Raw genomic sequence first — 17,641 nt, forward strand, 5'->3', positions numbered from 1 at the left:
GAATGGATCTAGTAAATTGCCAATGGCTGTTAATGTCATAAAAAGATGGACACATTTATCTCCTATTAAGAGTTATGACATGACCCATCAAGTCTTGTAAAAGAAAAAAGAAAAGAACATGAATCTAGTTAAAGTCTACAGAGTAATTAAAATTCACAGGAAATGCATGAAGCAGAGGAACATATTAATTGTATCTACTGAAGGGATATAATCACCACAATCCAAGATTATGGGACAAATGAGCAGTTTCTACCAATATTGTGCACAAGGTGAGGAAGATTACGGAGGACCCTGAGCTAAAGTGAGACTCGTGAAGGGTGGGCCTGGTTTGTCTGCTATTCTAGTTTGCTTTCTGTCACCATGATGGAGACCAGGACTAAAAGCAACTTGGGGAGGAAAGAGTTCACTTCACCTTGTGGGTTATAGTTCATCAGCAAGGGAAACCTGGACAGGGACACAAGGCAGGGATTCCAGGCAGGGGCTGCAGCAGAGACCCTGGAGGAACAGTTTACCAACTTGTTTTCAGTAGTTCCTTCAGGTTGCCCTCTTATCTAACCCAGGCCCACCGGCCCAGAGTGGTGTTACCCACAGGAGGCTGGGCCCTCCCACATCAACCAATCAAGAAAATGCCTCACAGACTTGCCTGTAGGCCAATCTGATTAAGCCATTTTCTCAGCTAAGGTCCCCTTTTCCCAGATGACCACAGCTTGAATCAAGTTGACAAAACCAACTAGCACAGCTCCTTGTTGAAAAGGCCTTTAAAAAACTACAGGACAGGGCTGGAGAGGCTCAGCCATTAAAGGCTAGGCTCACAACCAAAGATCTACAGGCCAGGCAAGGAAATGTATGATGCTGTTAAGAAAATACTGACTGGTATTGATGATACTTTTGTGGTATGCCTTTTTGGTTGTGAGCCTTAGTTATTAATGGCTGAACTGAGAAGCAAGGAGGGGGCAGTAGACTTACTTGGGAAGGGAGAAGGAACAGCAACACAGAGGGAGAAGGAGAAGGAGAAGGAGAAGGGTAAGTATCATCAAAAACGTTTGAGAAAGCCATAGGGATTATATTCCTTTATGGATACAGACAGAGACAGAGAGAGACTACACCAATTGGGGGTGACAGTCCTCTTCAAAAACAAACTCAAAGACTATTTAACAAACAGCCAATGGCAGGCGTGGGAAAACCGAGTTGTTACTCAGGGGAGCAAGGCGATATAGGCTATGCTGTTGTCCTGGTGCCTTTCAGAAAAAGAAGACCCTGTTTCTGAAGACACCACACACTTTGGACACTGGGTTTAGAGGAATCGATCTGGGTCTGACTTTGAAACCTCCTCACTGAGGACGAGCTCTTACAGTTTCAGAAGGAGCCAAGCTAGCTGCCAGCAGAGAAAAGCAATCAATAGTTCTACCCAGCTGTAACACAAGAGAACCATTACAGTAACCAGGACGGCAAGATAGTTTGAAAGGCACAGTAGTGGCATTAAAACCCAGAGGTAACCAAGAGACAACTAATTAGACTTAAGGTCTGATGAACAATGGGGAATTCATGCCCGGGACTATAAATTTGGCCAGATACCAGTGACTGATGAAACCTACTTCTTTAGTTTCCTAAACCAATGCCATCTCTAACTGTAAGTTAAATACTTATCCGGCTATGGAGTTGATACACATACAACACAACCCTACATTTAAGACTCGGGAAACATTCTGGAAGGGGGTAGAAAGATTGTAAGAACCAGATAACTAAGAGAGTTGCTATGAGAGTCTTTTCCATAGATAGATAGATAGATGATAGAGTGAGTGAGTGAGATAAGACACAAAGAGAAGTGAAGGGCAGAGGTGTAGAAGGATATAATTGTGCTGGTTTGAGTGAGAATGGCCCCCATAGGCTCATATGTTTGAATGCTTTGTTCCCAGTTAGTGGAACTGTTTGGGAAGGATTAGGAGGTGTGGCCTTGTTAGAGGAGGTGTGTCACTGGGGGCAGGCTTGGGGTTTCAAAAGCTCACACCATTCCCAGTTCTCTCCCTCTGGTATGTCGACAGGTATATAGAAGAAACAAGACTGTTGTTAACTATTAAGTATTGAGGTTGGAACTAAACATCCATTACACAATTCTCTACAATGTTGTATATATTAGAAATTTTCCTTCCTAAAAGTGAAATTAAGGTTCTTTACAATTTGAATTTCTTCCCTTTTGTCTGTTTCACATTTGTCATAATGTATTGTTCTAATAGTTTGTATTGTTTTGTTATTTCTAATTATAGAATCCTCAGTTTTTTACTCTTCTTTATCAAGGTGTGTAAAAAGCTTTGAGTTTTCTATATTCTAAGTTGCCAGCCCAGCCGGCCTGGGAGGCATGTGAACAGAAGGGGCTGCCTATGGTGTCCTCACAGGGCTATTACCTTGCATGGCATTTCAGGTGCTCATTTATGAATGGTGGGTTGCAGAGACCCCATTGGGAAAGCAGCATTGCTCACCTAGCTCTCAGATGTGAGTACCTCCACTCTGGCTCCGTTAGCAGTTGAAGATAGACAATCCTCTCAATACCAGGAAGACATTGTGAGAGTGTTTACAAAGAGAGGGAAAAGTTGAAATTGATTAACTTTCCATGGTGGGGTGGTGAATTTTATGTCTACTGTATAATAGATGTATGTATTGTAATACTGTATGTCTACTATACAACATATAACCCCAAATATTGTTAAAGGGAGTCCAACAACAGTTAGACCTCTTTGCTGAGCTCCACTGAGGCAAGGTAAACCCTTACCTTAGTGAGGTGTGTCCACAAGACATCTTCCAAACTCTGCCCAAATTGCCTCTGACCCTTTGTCCCTACTGACTTCTGGTGTCAAATGACAGGGTTTGAGCTCCATGTAGTTATAGAGAGCTCCCATTTCTTTTCCGGATGTGCTAAGTCCAGCCCCTCCCAGGGTTCCTCTTGCAGCGTGAGCTCCTCCTTGGCCATCTGTTCCTGGTGTTTCCCATCCTGAGAGTCATTTTCATTCCCTGTGGATTTCCCTTTGTGTCTCCAGCTGGGCCTTCTCTCTTTGAACAGAGTTTCAGGCCAGGAGAATGAGGTTTTTATCCCATGAGGAATTCTCGTAGGAACAGCAGCTTGTGTGTGGTGCCGCCTCCTGAACGTTTACCCCTTTGAACACCTCCACAGTGGCTTGTCTGGAAACATCCCAAGCAGGGTCTGTCTGCCTGTGCCCTCCCTTCAGGCAGTTCCAGCTCGCACAGGAGTTACCTGTGGCTTTGTCACATTGGTTGGTAGAAAAGCTTCCACTATGTACCTAAGCTGCATTTGGGAGGACAGCTTTATATTTGGTCTATAAATAGTTTTCGGGATATGATCAGGTTCAATAACTTGTACATTTTGTTTGTTTGTTTGTTTTTAAAGACAGAGTTTCTGTGTAGCTCTGTAGACCAGGCTGGCCTCAACTTCACAGAGATTCTCCTGCCTATACCTCCTGAGTGCTGGGATTAAAGGTGTGTGCCACCACCGCCCGGCCAGCTTGTACCATCTTAATTTTTAAAAAGTTTCTAAACACTTACACAGTTTGCTACTGTCCCAAGCATCTCCCTTGCATCCCGTAATTTAGGTAGTTCCAGTGTTACCCTCATTTGTAGATGGGGAAACAGAGCAGAGGGCGGCTATGACCCTCAGCATACTGGCCATAGGGCTAGTTCCCTTAGCTGCTGTCTGTCTGCTGGCTCTCTCAATTGAAAAGAAAAGAGAGACAAAGTACCGTTCGTGGTGGGATTTGGGGGTACAGCAGTTTTGTGGGAATAACATGGGTAAGTGAGGAAGCCTGGAGAGTTGGAGAGAAGCATGTCACCTGTCATTACTACACCATGGCATTGCTGGAATGATCCATTCAGCAGTGCCATAGAGAAAAGTGCTATATGGGAAAAGTGCTAAGCACTCCAGTTTTAGATGAGATTAGGAGGAATTCAGTTTGGCATCTGAAGGTAATAAATGCCCATTTATCATTTCAGGGCACTCTATTTTCATGAATCTTATAAAAGCTCCACTTGGAAATGCTAAGATCAGGCTTAAGGACAGCTGAACCCCACTAGACATCAAGAAAGCCCTTGGCTTTGGTTGCATCTTTCAACATGACCAATCCACAGTAAGTACCATCAGAGCCGGCTCTCTGAGTCCTGACTGCTGATGCAAGTCTCTCATAAGATGAAGCTCTGTTACTCCAGACAACTGAAGCAAATCCAAGAATAAGACTGGGAAATGCTACTGGTGATAATAAAATGAGAATTTCAAGGAAATTTAAAAATCATAAGAGGGTTTCTAAAAGCAGGGTTTATGACACCTGGCAAAGGCCTTTTAAAGACTTGCTTTCAGTTCCTGAAACCCAAGATGCCATATGAATGAACCATTTAATCTTACCTAGTGTCAGTGTGGTAAGTCATCAGGTGGCAATTTATTTTGTGTTTGGCAACTCACTGGTAAATACCAAGATAAAAATAACACTCCCTCTATTACACTATGCTGCCCCAGCCCCTTTAGCTGTGTGCCTGGCTCCTCAGCCATCAGAAGTATGACGACACATGAGTGCATTCTCTGTGCCACTGTAGTGATCCTTGACAGCTCTCCTCAACTTGGAGCAATGCAAGATCACATGGCTGGGTGATCAGCCGGATGGATCTGCTGATCTTGCCTGGGGGTCGCCCTTCACTGTGGGCTTTGACGTAGAGCTGCCAGTCAATCCAGGTGAGAATAGACTCTGGTCAGTGTGTCTCTGTTCATCCAACAGTCTAGACTGATCACTCTCTACTGGGGATATTGCTGGAGTAACAGCCAGACGAAGAGTCACAAGTACCTCTCATTCTTCTGCTGGTAACATGTCTACATTGACCAAAACAAGTCACATGGCTGAATACACAGTCAAGGGTTTGTAAAATCACACACACACACACACACACACACACACACACACACACACACACACTCACACTTCTTTGGTGGGAGAATTAAAGGGAGAAATAAGGGTGGTGTATACCTTTCAAGGAAGACTGAATAGAGCCACTAATGCACTTCATCCAACACAGTGCTCTCCTATTAAGACCAATGTGCAGGTTCAATGATTAGGCTGTGAGCTATGGGAGCTTCATTTTCACCAAAGGAACCTTTGAGTCTCTGCTGAGGTGACCATGGCCAGAGATGGAGCTGGACCATTACAACCACTGTCAAAGTGGACCGGAGGGCAGGGACGTGCCAAGGCAGATGTAATTTCTCCCACATGTGTCAGAATCATACCCTGTGAGTTTCAGAAACATAACTCCAGCCTTCTTTGATCACATTGGTTAGAAAATTCTGTTTGTTCAATTCAAAAACCCTGCTTCCTTGAATAGTCCCTAAGAGAACAAACTAACCCAGCATGTACTTTTTAGGAAATATCTAAGGTAACTGGTATTCCCCCAGAAACACCCACACTTTTAGATCAATTGTTGAGAAACAGAACTGCACATCCCATGGCTGTTCTGTCTGAAGCTCTTGAGTCGTTTTGTAAATGTCACACTGTGATGAGTAATATTGTCTGTGCTTGGCAAGGAAGGAAAACCAAAGACTTAAGGGGAACCTACGAAAGCAAATCTGGGCACGGGGATTACCTGGTGAATGTGGGTGTTCCAGGCAGCCTACCTATAACCCTCCAATAATCCAAGCGAAGGCAGTAGGCAGATTCAGCTGTGAGCACCCCAGGTAACTGCTACTGTGTAGTGCTTGTTGTTGGGTTTCACACTGTAGGAAACATTTCAAATTCAGAGTTTTCCCACAGAGAGCAAATAGAACAAGCAAGTGGGACTTGTCACTTAGACGCTCCATGCTTTTCAGATCCACAGCAAATGACGAGAGCCCCCAGGAAGCCTTTTTCAGTCAGAGAAACTGAGGCCACCGAAAGTGGTACCAGAGCCCATGAACAGTCTGTGGGAGACCAGCTGCCTCAGGAATGTCACTGGCTTCTCATTCCCCATGCACAGATCCTCTGTGTCCCCCAAATGTTTTCACTTTTTCGTGCATACTACTTTCCCTTCCTAACTTTGCTGTTTGATCAGACACACAAGACTCAGCCTCTCAGATTCTACAGAATGTGACAGGGTCAAGGATGGGTAGGAGGGACCAAAGATGCCCAGGAAGGGACAGCCAAAGTCTCCAACCCTGCATCTCCCAACAGGAGATGTTTGGCTCACTACACAGCTATTAACATCTTGCAGGATGTTTGTGTCTCCATTCCTACTTAGGTACCAGTGGTATTAAAAATGCCTCCTCGAATTGACAAAACTGGTGGGTTGAGAGGTGTCCCTGCCCCTGACTGAGGCATACTATTTGCCAGTGAAACTGTGGGTTGGTTTCAGTGCCCAAACTAAGCCTGCCTAAGACATAGACTGACCCAGACTCCTCTGTTTTCTCAGGTGGTCCCCAATATTCCACTCCCCAATCTTGAGAACGGAGGTATGGTGAGACCCCTTTGAATAGGAAAGGAGCAGAATCTTAGCTGTCCTTGGCTCTCCTCCTCACCACATCAAGGCCCCCAAGTCTCCAAGAAGCTTCTGGAGCTATCCCGTTGAGAGCAAGAGTACCTTTTATTATTGCAACAGACAATGGTACCATTGCAAAGAACCACATGCAATAATTCTCAGTATATCTCTGCAATAGAAAGTGCAGTGTCAAAGACTTCTAAGAGCTGCAGCTCTGTGTGTGTGTGTGTGTGTGTGTGTGTGTGTGTGTGTGCATGTGTGCGTGTGTGCATGCGTGTTTCTCTGGTTAACTGAGAGTCCTTACCTCCCCTTCATAAATAACTTGCCCCCCCAAATCCCACATGTTCAGGTCCTCCCATTCACCCTAGCTGGTGAGGAAAAGGCAACCGACTAGGCCCTTGGACCAGTCCCTGACTGGCCAGTGTGGAAGAATAACAGCCTTGTGCTTCCCTGGCCCTCAGCACAGCACAGCACAGCTTCCTCCTATACCCTCAGCCCACTCCTTGACACAGGGAAGACGGCATATTGTTCTCATTAGCTAACCCTTACCTGTTGCTCCTCCTCTCCACTCAGGCCTGCCATTGAAGGAGGAATTTCTGAAGTTGAGATTATCTCCCAACAAGTAGATGAAGAAACCAAGAGCATTGCTCCTGTGCAGCTGGTAAACTTTGCCTATCGGGACCTGCCCCTGGCTGCTGTAGACCTTTCCACAGGGGGCTCACAGCTCCTGTCAAATTTGGACGAAGAGTACCAAAGAGAAGGGTAGGTTCTGACACAGCATCACTTCCCATGTTTCCATGGGTACCTCCCAAGATGCAGCAGCGGAGGTAAGAGATGCTGAGCAGAAGAGGCCAGAAATTGACATTAGGTTACTCGGGCTCTTTTTCAACTCAGACATGATTCCCTCCGAGAAAGACCTTGGGTACTAAAAATGCCTGTCACTGCTGGAGAACCTCTTAATGTCCTTTGTGGTGTTTGCTTGGAACTTAGGTAATAATAGGATTTGTCTTCAGACTGAAGTGACCCTTAATATTCTTTCCTGCTCACTCAGTACTCCTCACGGGGTTAGGAGTGTGCTCAAGGTCACAGAGCCCACATGGGGTGAACTCGGACGGACTGTTCTTTGCTCTGCACACAGTGACACTCCCTCCCTTCCTGTCCAGTGGGAGCCCACAGGGGTTGTTCTTACTTGAACTCCTCCTACATTGCATTACTTGTCAATCAGATCAGCAGGTCTCTTTCCCATGTCTCATTAGCCTGATCTGGTTAGAGGCAAGGGAGATAAGAATTTGTTCTCCTGTTTTTCAGTGGTGGGGGTTGCAATGTTGAAAGCCACAGAAAGGAGAAATACAACCTTGGATGGCACAGTAGCTTAGGCTGCTGGCTCTCACCTAAGCTTTCTCCAGTTCTTTCCTGTGGCTTTTAGGCACAGAATTGTAAACACTGGCCAGCACCAAAGAGCCAGTTCTGGGCAATGCTCCCAGGTGCCTGTAACCATTTTAGAAAGCAGGGCTGCTCTAAACACAAAAGGGAAGGGTTGCGTGTATTTTAGAAGCAAAGGGAAAGCCGTAGCTAAGCTAAATTTGCAGAGCTCAGATTCCCTGTGTTTGGTTCCTGAAGGGGCACCCCCTTCCTGAGATAAATTGCCAAACAACTGGGAAGCTGGACACCTGCCTCTGCAAAAACGACACCCCAGCGGCTTTCTCTGAAAATAGAATTTTTCCAAGTATTGTAAACACAGCTAGCAGGACCCTGGAAGAAAATGACAGGCAAATCAATAGAAAACTCTCTGAAGGAACCGGGGAGATGCTGTCCTGGAAGAGAGTGCATGTTCTGCAAGCGTGGGGATGTGAGCTTGAATCCCAGCAAGTGGCCCTACATGGCTAGCTGTGCCCGCAACCTCAGGGGGGTAGAGAAAGCAGACCCTGAGAGCTCACTGCAGGCAGCTCAGCCAAAACGGTGAGCTTCTGGTTAGCGAGAGACTCTGTCTTAAGGCAAAAAGGCAAAGAGACCCACAGAAGGTACCTGACATACTGCTGTGACCTCCACGTGTACACACAGGTACATGTACCCTCACATAAACATGCATACACCATGCATGACAGGGAGGGAGGGAGAGAGGGAGGGAGGGAGGGAGGGAGGAAGGAAGGAAGGAAGGAAGGAAGGAAGGAAGGAAGGAAAGGAAGGAAGGAAGGAAAGGAAGGAAAGGAAGGAAAGGAAGGAAGGAAAGGAAGGAAAGGAAGGAAGGATTCTGAGCGTCCAAAATCCCTGGGCCCCTGTGGCTTAAAACCTGAGCTAAGTCCCGAAGGGCCCAGAACCGGGGCCATATGCTCCCATCGGTGCTCAGCAGGAACACAAAGCTGAGCTCATAACACTGCTCCTGCCCTCTGTGAGGTTCAGTCCTGTGGACTCCAGTCCCCCAGCCAGAGAGGTTCTTTCCCCAGCACCCAGAGAGTCACTGTGTTACTGCTCTCTGGTGGTCAAATGCGGTAGTGCAACCTCCGGAAATAGCCGGGAGCGTATGCTGGCAGGCTCTTCTGTCCTGGGCCGTTCTACCAGTTTAAGTTCACAGTTAAATGGCACGGAAATTGCTAGGAAAACCTTTAAGAGCTGTGGTTCAGAATCCACAGCTGTCCTGTTGCTGCATAGTGAGTGGGTGTGCCGCATGTAGGTGTACCACACCACAGGGTGTGCCTCGTTTCCAGGCCTGCCCTGATGCTTTTACCCCACTCCCCAGGTTGCCCATTTAGTTCTGAGTTGGCTGTCGGCTGCTAGGTCTCTTCACAAGGCAGAGGCATTTGATTTGATTTGGCTCTTCGGGTGTGTTCCCCACCCCCACCCCCATGCTGCTCTTGTCGTGAAAATAGAAAGGGGGAGGGATTTGCTGAGAGCCCTCAGTGGGACCCCTGTGACAGCCAGACTGCATTCTGGGAAGGAGGAGCCCAGTATGGAACAGAAGCAGGGGGGGTTGGGGGGTTGGGGGGTAAAGGATCCCCAAGAGCACGAGAGAAGGAGCGAGGCTGTTCTTGGGTCTTGCTCATTTCCCAGGGCTTTCCCGCCATTATGAACCTGGTTCATTCTGAAGCGACACAATCCAAGTGTAAAGTCCAAGTTTGCAGTGCTCAGAGTCACTTCTGACTGTAAGATGTCTTCCTGCTCACTGAGGCAATATAGAGGAGAATGGTTCTTTTCTGTAGGAAACCAAGGGACCTAAGGAATCCTAATGCAAAGCTGCAGTGACTCGTCTGCCCTACATGTGTGTCTCTGGAGTGTGGCGGCAGTGGATGCTCTACAGTGTCCCATACTCTGGGACTGTGAGGGCTGGAGACCTTAGAGAGTGAATTCTAAAAGCCTGATGTTAGAGCATGAAGAGCATGGCCAGGTCACACTGTCGCAGAGGGGAGCAGCTCTATCCCTGCTTGCACAGCTATCACTGCCATCTGTCCCCAGAGCGCTTCCAATAGTGACTCTATACAGTGAACCCTCCCCCTTCCTCCAATAGTGACTCTATACACAGTGAACCCTCCCCCTTCCTCCAATAGTGACTCTATACAGTGAACCCTCCCCCTTCCTCCAATAGTGACTCTATACACAGTGAACCCTCCCCCTTCCTCCAATAGTGACTCTATACAGTGAACCCTCCCCCTTCCTCCAATAGTGACTCTATACAGTGAACCCTCCCCCTTCCTCCAATAGTGACTCTATACAGTGAACCTTCCCCCTCCCTCCAATAGTGACTCTATACACAGTGAACCCTCCCCCTTCCTCCAATAGTGACTCTATACAGTGAACCCTCCCCCTTCCTCCAGCCTTTGGCAGTCACCATGTTATTTCCTCCTTAAATAGGACCATTCCAGGCATCTTGTGTCAGTGAAAACATACTATATTTGTGTTTTTATCAATGGCATATTTCAATAAGAATGCTGTCCTCAGAGTTCACCCATGTGTGGGGGCCAGCATTTCCTTTCTTTTAACCCAAATAATATCCCATTACTACATATTCTGCATGTTTTGCTCATCTCTCGTGGACATCGGGCGGTGTCTGCATTTCACCTGTAGTGGACAGTGCTGCTGTAGACAGATGTGCCTGAGACCCCGCCCGCCTTCCGGTTGCCGAGGTATACACATACCCACAAGTGCACTTTTTCAACCACACTGTAAGTCCTCAGAGCACTACAAACAGAGTCAATTGTTCACAGCAGCTGTGCCGTTCCACACTCCCGCCAACGGTGCGTGAAGGTTCCTTTGCCCCATGTCTGCTCCAATACTCGCTATTCACCATGCTTGAGTTGCGAAGGGCGTGAGGTCGGATGTGGCTTGAGAGATCGTAAGTGTGCGATCCTGTTTGTGCACAGAGTCCTGTGAGGTAAAATGGGCCATTGTCGTAACTCAGTACAAGCCACAAGCACAGGAACCAGCCTCGACTTGCTGAGAAGTCTGTGTTTCCTTTTCATTACCGTAACAAAACTCCAGAAAGGCCTAGAAACACCCTCAGAGGCACACCCAGAGATTTCTCCTCAGAGGCACACCCAGAGATTTCTCCTCAGAGGCACACCCAGAGGTGTGTTTTACTGAAGAATATCCTAGACATCGCTATATCCAATCATTCCAATCATGAAAACAGTCATCACCTAGCCTTTGTCCAAAGACGCTTGCCTGCCACTGCCCAAATCGTCTGTTGCCATGAGATTCAGCCCTACTGTCAGGCAGCTTGGGGCTCAGAGAAGAAAAGCAGGCTGCTGGCACTGCCTCAGACTGGAGGTCTCCATGGAACCTCAACCTGACTCAGCTCTGATTGGCAGTCCTCTGTGGCTGTTTCTCACAGCCTCCTTTATTTCCCCGCCCCTTTCCTGCCCTCAGCAGATGACCGTCTCTCCCGCAGCCCCACGAAAGTCCAGCAGCCCCAAATGGAACACACTCCATCCCCAGGTTCTTCTTTCTCCCCTCCCAGGCCTGGACTCATCTTCTGAGTGCAGATCCCATCACCCCTTCCTCCTTCTCAGAAACCTCACCCCGTCAGCTGGCCGCCCCATCTCGCCAGTGTTCTGCCCTCCTCTCTCCCTACCTCCGCTCTACACCCCTGACTCCTGTGGCCCCCCCCATCACTCTTCCCTTCTGTTTGCCATCACAACTTGCACGCTTCAGTGACGCGTGCTGCACTCCTCAGCCTACTGCAGACCGGCTGCAACCCCTCCCGTGCCACACCACACTACTCTCCAGGGTGTGGTGCCTAGTCTTGATGTCAGCTTGATTGGATGTAAACTCACCCAAGAAACACATCTCTGGGAGTATCTGTGAGGATGTTCCCAGAGAAGATAGCAGAAGAGGTAAGATCTACCCTTGATGTGAGTGACACCCCGCCCCCACCGCATGGGCTGGAGTTCTAAACCAAATAAGAAGGGGAAAGGCGGAAGCCAGCTGAGTACCAGCATCCCTGGCTCTGTTCCTGACGGCAGACACATGTGACCGGATGTCCCGACTCCCACTGCCAGAGCTTCTCACCATGATGGCTAGTGAGCCAAAACAAGGCCTCTTCTCTTAAAGCTGCCTTTTGTCAAATATTGTGTCTCAACGACACAATAAGTAACTAACACAGGCACCCACGTCTCTTGCTATTGAAATCCTTACATTACTTTCTGTCACTGTCTCCTTCTTGACGTGGTATCCCCATGCCTGCCACCACAAACAGATCTTCCTCTGCCACTGTGCCTTCTAAGCCTTTGTCAGACAAATAACAGTTGTCATCTGCTTGCTCTTTAACTATTGGAGCACACACGCACACGCACACACACACACGCACACACACACACGCACGCACGCACACGCACACACACACACACGCACACACGCACGCACACACGCACGCACACACGCACGCACACACGCACGCACACACACGCACGCACACATGCACGCACGCACGCGCACGCGCACACACACACGCACGCACGCACACACGCACACACGCACGCACACACGCACACGCACACGCACGCACGCACACGCACGCACGCACACACACACAACCTTTTTCTACACACTGGTAATTTTATCCATCTCTGTAAGTTTTCAACGGGTAATAATCAAAGCCATGTGTCTGGCCCAAATCTCCCTTTGAAACTCTTAAGTGGCTTCTGGATTCTTCATGGGGATCCCCAAATTCTTCTGAATCCTGACAGATGTCAATGGGATAATCTAGTGTTCTTATCCTGAGTTAGCTGCGTATTTGAAAGGAGAAACGTTCTCATCTATACCCTAATCATTTTCTTTTATAGCCTTTCGGTGATGGCACTCAAGTCCAGACTGAGGAGCCACAACCCACTCATTACTGCCACCTCAAATGCAGCATGTTCCCAAAGAGCTCTTTCCTCAAAATGGAGATGACTCAAACCTGTGGGACACAGACATTGCTTGGTCTTGATCCTTCGCAACCAAAATAAGCCATGGCCACCTCTGTTCCCTTCAGGTGGCCTTCAACCCCCTTGCCACCTCAACAGGAACCAGTGTTTCCATTTCCCTTCCCAGCTGCCTGAAGTCTGTCGGTCACTCACAGACACCACTGCAGCCAGTGACCCGGTTCCATGTACCCATGGCATTGCTACTGCCAAAGGTGTCCTGGCATTGCTCCTGCCAAAGGTGCCCGCTGTGGGAATGCCATGCCAGTCCAGGGTTCCAGTGTGGGTTCCATTAGGTAGGGAGGAGACATTCCCTTCTCCCTTGACCCCACTCTGGATCCTGCTGACCGTGAGCTTCTCACGCCCTCTGTTCTAGTTCTGCTTGACCTCGCCTTCACCTCCCTGCATCCAGGTCCCCAGCGCAAACCAAGGAGCTGCCCTGGCACCATGCCCACTCTTCCTTTCCCTGCCTATGTCTGCTCCTCTCTCAACCAGAGGTCTCCTTCCCTGAGCACTGATAACACAAAACCTCCTTGTGAATCCACACAGTCTGGGGAGGGGGAGAAGGGGAGCAGAGGTGTCAGCCCCAGCTGCAAAATCCTGTGACAACAAAATGCTGTGAGACTAGCTTGATTTTCCTCCCTCATACCTCACACCGCCATTCCCGAGTCCTACACATTTGCATTGCCTACGGTTTCTCCATCACGTTCTTCCTCCAAGGACTGGCTACCGACCACTAGTTGCCATGGACTGCGTAACAGAGAATCAACCTAACTCATTGGCCTCCGTAATGTGGAATCCAGAGCTAAGGCAGCTCTGAGATTGGTCCAGAGAACTCATTAGTGTCAGCAGGGACCAGATTCCCTTATCGCTGCTTCCAACAGTACTGACTTCATCCTGATGATGCAAAAGTGGCCTCAGAGTTGGTGCAGGGGCTGCCTGTGGTCATTATGCATTCTCAGTCATATCTAGCAAGTGAGAATGGCTGCCCATAATTAGCTTGAGAATAACCTAGAGCCTCCAGCGGTTCTTACCTAATTGAGTCACAGGGCAAAGAATGCTCCTATGCCGACTGGACCTATCTCTTGAATGGCAAATTGCTCCGCCGGTGTGGGAGGCTCACTCACAAGTACACCACAGCTTCAAGAGAGCTGGTTCCAGGCCGGCAAGATGGCTCAGCTGGTGAAGGTGCTTCTCACTGCAGAACCTGGCAACCCGAGTGAATCCCCAGAATCCAGAGTGGAAAGGGGGAATTGGCTATGCCAAGTTGGCCTCTGACCTTCACATATGCCCAGTGTGCATGTACACACTCACACACGTGCATGCCCTTGTGCACACACACACATACACACACACACACACACACACATGGGCGCACAGGCACACGCACGCACGCACATGCACACACACAAAGGTTAAAGGGAGAACTGGTTTCCCATTAATAATTGGACTCCCAGACAGGAGGAACTTGGAAGAAGCGCGGGTCTCAAACAGCTTACAGGGGGATGACACCAACAACGTAATTTCTGCCAGAATTAGAGTCAGAGCAAGACAACATAATGGGGGCACAGGAATATTTTTTGAGATGTCAGGTTAGAAAAAGAAGACAGACCCAATATAGCAAACACCTCTAAATAAGGACTGAAATAATTTTAGATATGACAGCAAGCAATAGCTGGGGGCAAAGAGAAGGGGGGAGTGGGGCAATTAAGACACAGCCCAAAATAGCCTCTTTGCAGAATACCTGAAGGACACATTCTCCAGAAATCTCCTGTCCCCACCCCCATGCTCCCACAGCCCCCTCCCTCCGTGTTGTCAATGATCAGGAAAGCAATAGATTCCCGGATATACTATTTGTAAGTAAAATCGTCACCCACTCCCTCTTTGTCACACAGCCTTGGACAACCTCAGGCTCTACTCTTTCCACATCTAACCCCAGCCCTTGGCCAGGAAGTTCTCTCCAGCAAGGACCAGATCAACTGAGATAGAGGGCAGGCTAACAGAATAAAGGAATAACTTGAATGACCAAGTGAGTGAGTGAATGGGTGCACAATAAGATGGTATGAGAAAACCCAGTTCCCCTAGAGGGTGATGTCAGCTGATCTACATGGAGTTGAGGGAGACCAAAGACAGGGAGGGGACAGCATTCCTATACCCACAGCTAAGCTGTAGCTGGTCTGCCTCCAAGCAGTCTCTCCACAAAATCAACCTAAAAGAAAGAGATCAGATTTACCTCAGAGCATTCCAACTTTCCTTAGTAAAAATTTAGAAGTGTTCATTCACCCTAGCCGTGACCATGCAGGTGTGAAACCTAGGGATTCTGTGTCATGATTTATGGAAGGACAGGAAGATGGGAGAGAGGGAAGGAATGAAAGAGAAAGATTGAGACTCTTTGCCTTACTTTCTTGATGCCAGTGAGATTTGCCTACAGTAAAATACCACCCTTCTTCAGGTTTCACAAGGATTCTCTAGGATCCAATTATCAAAGAGATCTTTATTTAGGATACACAATGTATTAATCATAGGCAATATCATTTTCCTATGGAGGAGTTCAGGAGCCCCTCATTTTTAATGGATTAAGCAATCAATTCACAGGTACATTATTAAAGTATTCACCCACCCCCTACCTACTCACAACATACATGGTGTACAGCTTTTGGGGACCACAAGATGGCAGCAGAGTGCCTCTGGGAGTGAGCTCAAGCTGGAGGGAGGAAGGTTTGCACCCTCAGGCTGGGTGCAGGAAGCAAAGGGAGCCTGGGTTTATGGTTTCCAACATGTGAGCCCCGGTCATGAGGAGACATCCAGGATCCAGAATTTGACCAAAGAAGAAAAAGGGGAACACGGCCAACCTAGAATATACTAAACTCTTGTTAACCCAGAGGGACAGGATGAGAGAAGTTGTACCTGAAACTGTAGCTAGCTTCTTCCCACAGGGTCAGGGAGCTGGCCTCATCTAGAAACCCTAGTCGCAGAGACTAACAAAAGGAAGTCCTTAGATTTGTGGTCAGCTCTCAGAATTGAGGGGTCTCTGGGCAGAAGAGAGCCCTTAGTCCCACAGCACCCTATTCCCTTCTCTGGGTCAACTTGGAGCCCTTGCCAAGTAGACCACTTGACCACATCCTTCCTGCCTGTTAACTCTTCAGAGATGTGTGAGCCACATCGTTAGTCTTCTAAGGGAACAGTGCCGAGCAGAATGACAGCTCCTGCCTACCCACCCCCTGTGGCCTCTCCCAGAGTTGATACCTCTGAGGACTCAAGAGATGGAAGATTTGGGGATGAACACATGCTAGTCTCTAACGACCCCAGTGGCACACAGCCTCCTACTTCTCCCAGGGCAACTGCGCTCGCTAACCTGTAGTATCTCTTACTACAGAACGGAAGCTGCACACATGGAAACTGAAACTGTACTCATTTCCCCAAAGGAGCCTCTCCATCCAGCCTGAGTGTTTGTTTTGTGAAGCGTGCACGCATGCGTGCGTGTTTGCTCCGGTGCGTGTGTGCTCCAGGATAGTGTGTGCTGCCACGGCTTGCCTCCTGGAATCAGGCAAAGGGGCAAAGCTCGACTGCTCCTGCTCCTGAACTGACTCGCCCGGGGAGGGAATGAGGCTCCAGCCACCTCAGATGTTCCACGAAAGGGTGTCCCTGTGGCACTGGATTGATGGTTCTCACAGGACAAAGTCATGCTTAGCTGCGCTCATCTCCCTCTCCTGTTTTTCTCTCTGGAGTGGTCCTGGGCTGAGGGGCCCACTGCACGTCAGAGTTCATGTACAAGCTTCCAGACTCTGTGGAGATGAAGGCTCCCCTCCTCCAATGTGCCCAAGACCCTGTCCAGTGCCTAGATATGGAAATACGCTATGTATCCCATCACTTCCCAGAGTCAGATGACCCACCTGCTAATGCATGAATAGAAACCATCATTGTCCTGACACATGCTAGCTTCATTTGTACCATTTTTAATATTTCAGATCCTCCAAACACTTCTATAAAGGCCGGGATCATTTTTTTTTCAGATTAACAATCTGAGGCCCAAAAGACTGGCCTGGGGTTTAGTCAACATGCCATTGGGATTATATATTAATTGCCACCAAAGCCAAGTAGGTCCTTCTCCCCACCACGTATTTATTTGTGTGTTTGTTTTTGAGACAGGATTTCACTGTGTAGCTCTGGCTGTCCTAGAACACATCCTGTAGACCAGACTGGCCTCATACTTGTGCAGAGATCCACTTGCCTCTTCCTCCCGAATGCTGGAATTAAAGGCATGCGCCACTATGCCCAGGTATAAGTTAGCCTTTTAAATGTCCAGAACAGCTCCTGGTGCACAGAGTATCATAGTTTTTGCTGTCTCGTATGTTTTTACTGCTTGTTCTTTGGAGGCCTATTACTCAGCTCCCAAATAAATTCTCAGAGATTTATTCTTACTTATGAATGCCCGGCCTTAGCTGGACTTATTTCTAGCCAGCTTTTCTTAAATTATCCCATCTACCCTTTGCCGCTGGGCTTTCATCTCTATTCTTTATTCCTTTCTTTCCTTCTTACCCCATGGCTGGTTGTATAGCTGGGTGGCTAGTCCCTGGTATAATCTTCTCCTCCCTTCTTGCTCCTCCCTCTTGTTCTTCTCTCAGATCTATAGTTCTCCCTTTATTCTCTCTGCCTGGCAGCCACGCCTGTTCCTTTCCTGCCTAGCTATTGGCTGTTCAGTGCTGTATTGGACCAATCAGGCGTTTTAGACAGCCAAAGTAGCACAGCTT

At 48.2% G+C, this 17,641-nt stretch overlaps 1 protein-coding gene and 1 long non-coding RNA gene across 9 annotated transcripts in view; one reads left to right on the plus strand and one right to left on the minus strand.

The window, feature by feature from the left end:
* The window catches only part of Tmem266 (transmembrane protein 266), a 115,758-nt gene that overhangs the window by 50,831 nt on the left and 47,286 nt on the right, over positions 1-17,641 (plus strand). For 7 of the 8 annotated variants that reach the window (XM_040729942.1, XM_040729941.1, XM_040729937.1 and 4 more), the window contains 2 exons: positions 4,000-4,133; positions 7,069-7,257. In XM_040729942.1, the coding sequence (XP_040585876.1) occupies positions 4,120-4,133; positions 7,069-7,257 (203 nt within the window). In that variant the 5' untranslated portion in view covers positions 4,000-4,119. Of the gene's footprint in view, positions 1-3,999; positions 4,134-7,068; positions 7,258-17,641 lie in introns of those variants that run through there. The other variant, XM_040729945.1, reaches the window with a different exon arrangement.
* LOC110340789 lies at positions 10,361-11,578 on the minus strand. The gene is made up of 2 exons (XR_005870300.1): positions 11,508-11,578; positions 10,361-10,854 (listed from the first exon to the last, which is right to left on the minus strand). It is a non-coding gene; the product is annotated as an uncharacterized LOC110340789 (long non-coding RNA).

This window comes from Mesocricetus auratus, unplaced genomic scaffold (assembly GCF_017639785.1).
Source record: "Mesocricetus auratus isolate SY011 unplaced genomic scaffold, BCM_Maur_2.0 Super-Scaffold_100022, whole genome shotgun sequence".
Classification (NCBI taxonomy): domain Eukaryota; kingdom Metazoa; phylum Chordata; class Mammalia; order Rodentia; family Cricetidae; genus Mesocricetus; species Mesocricetus auratus.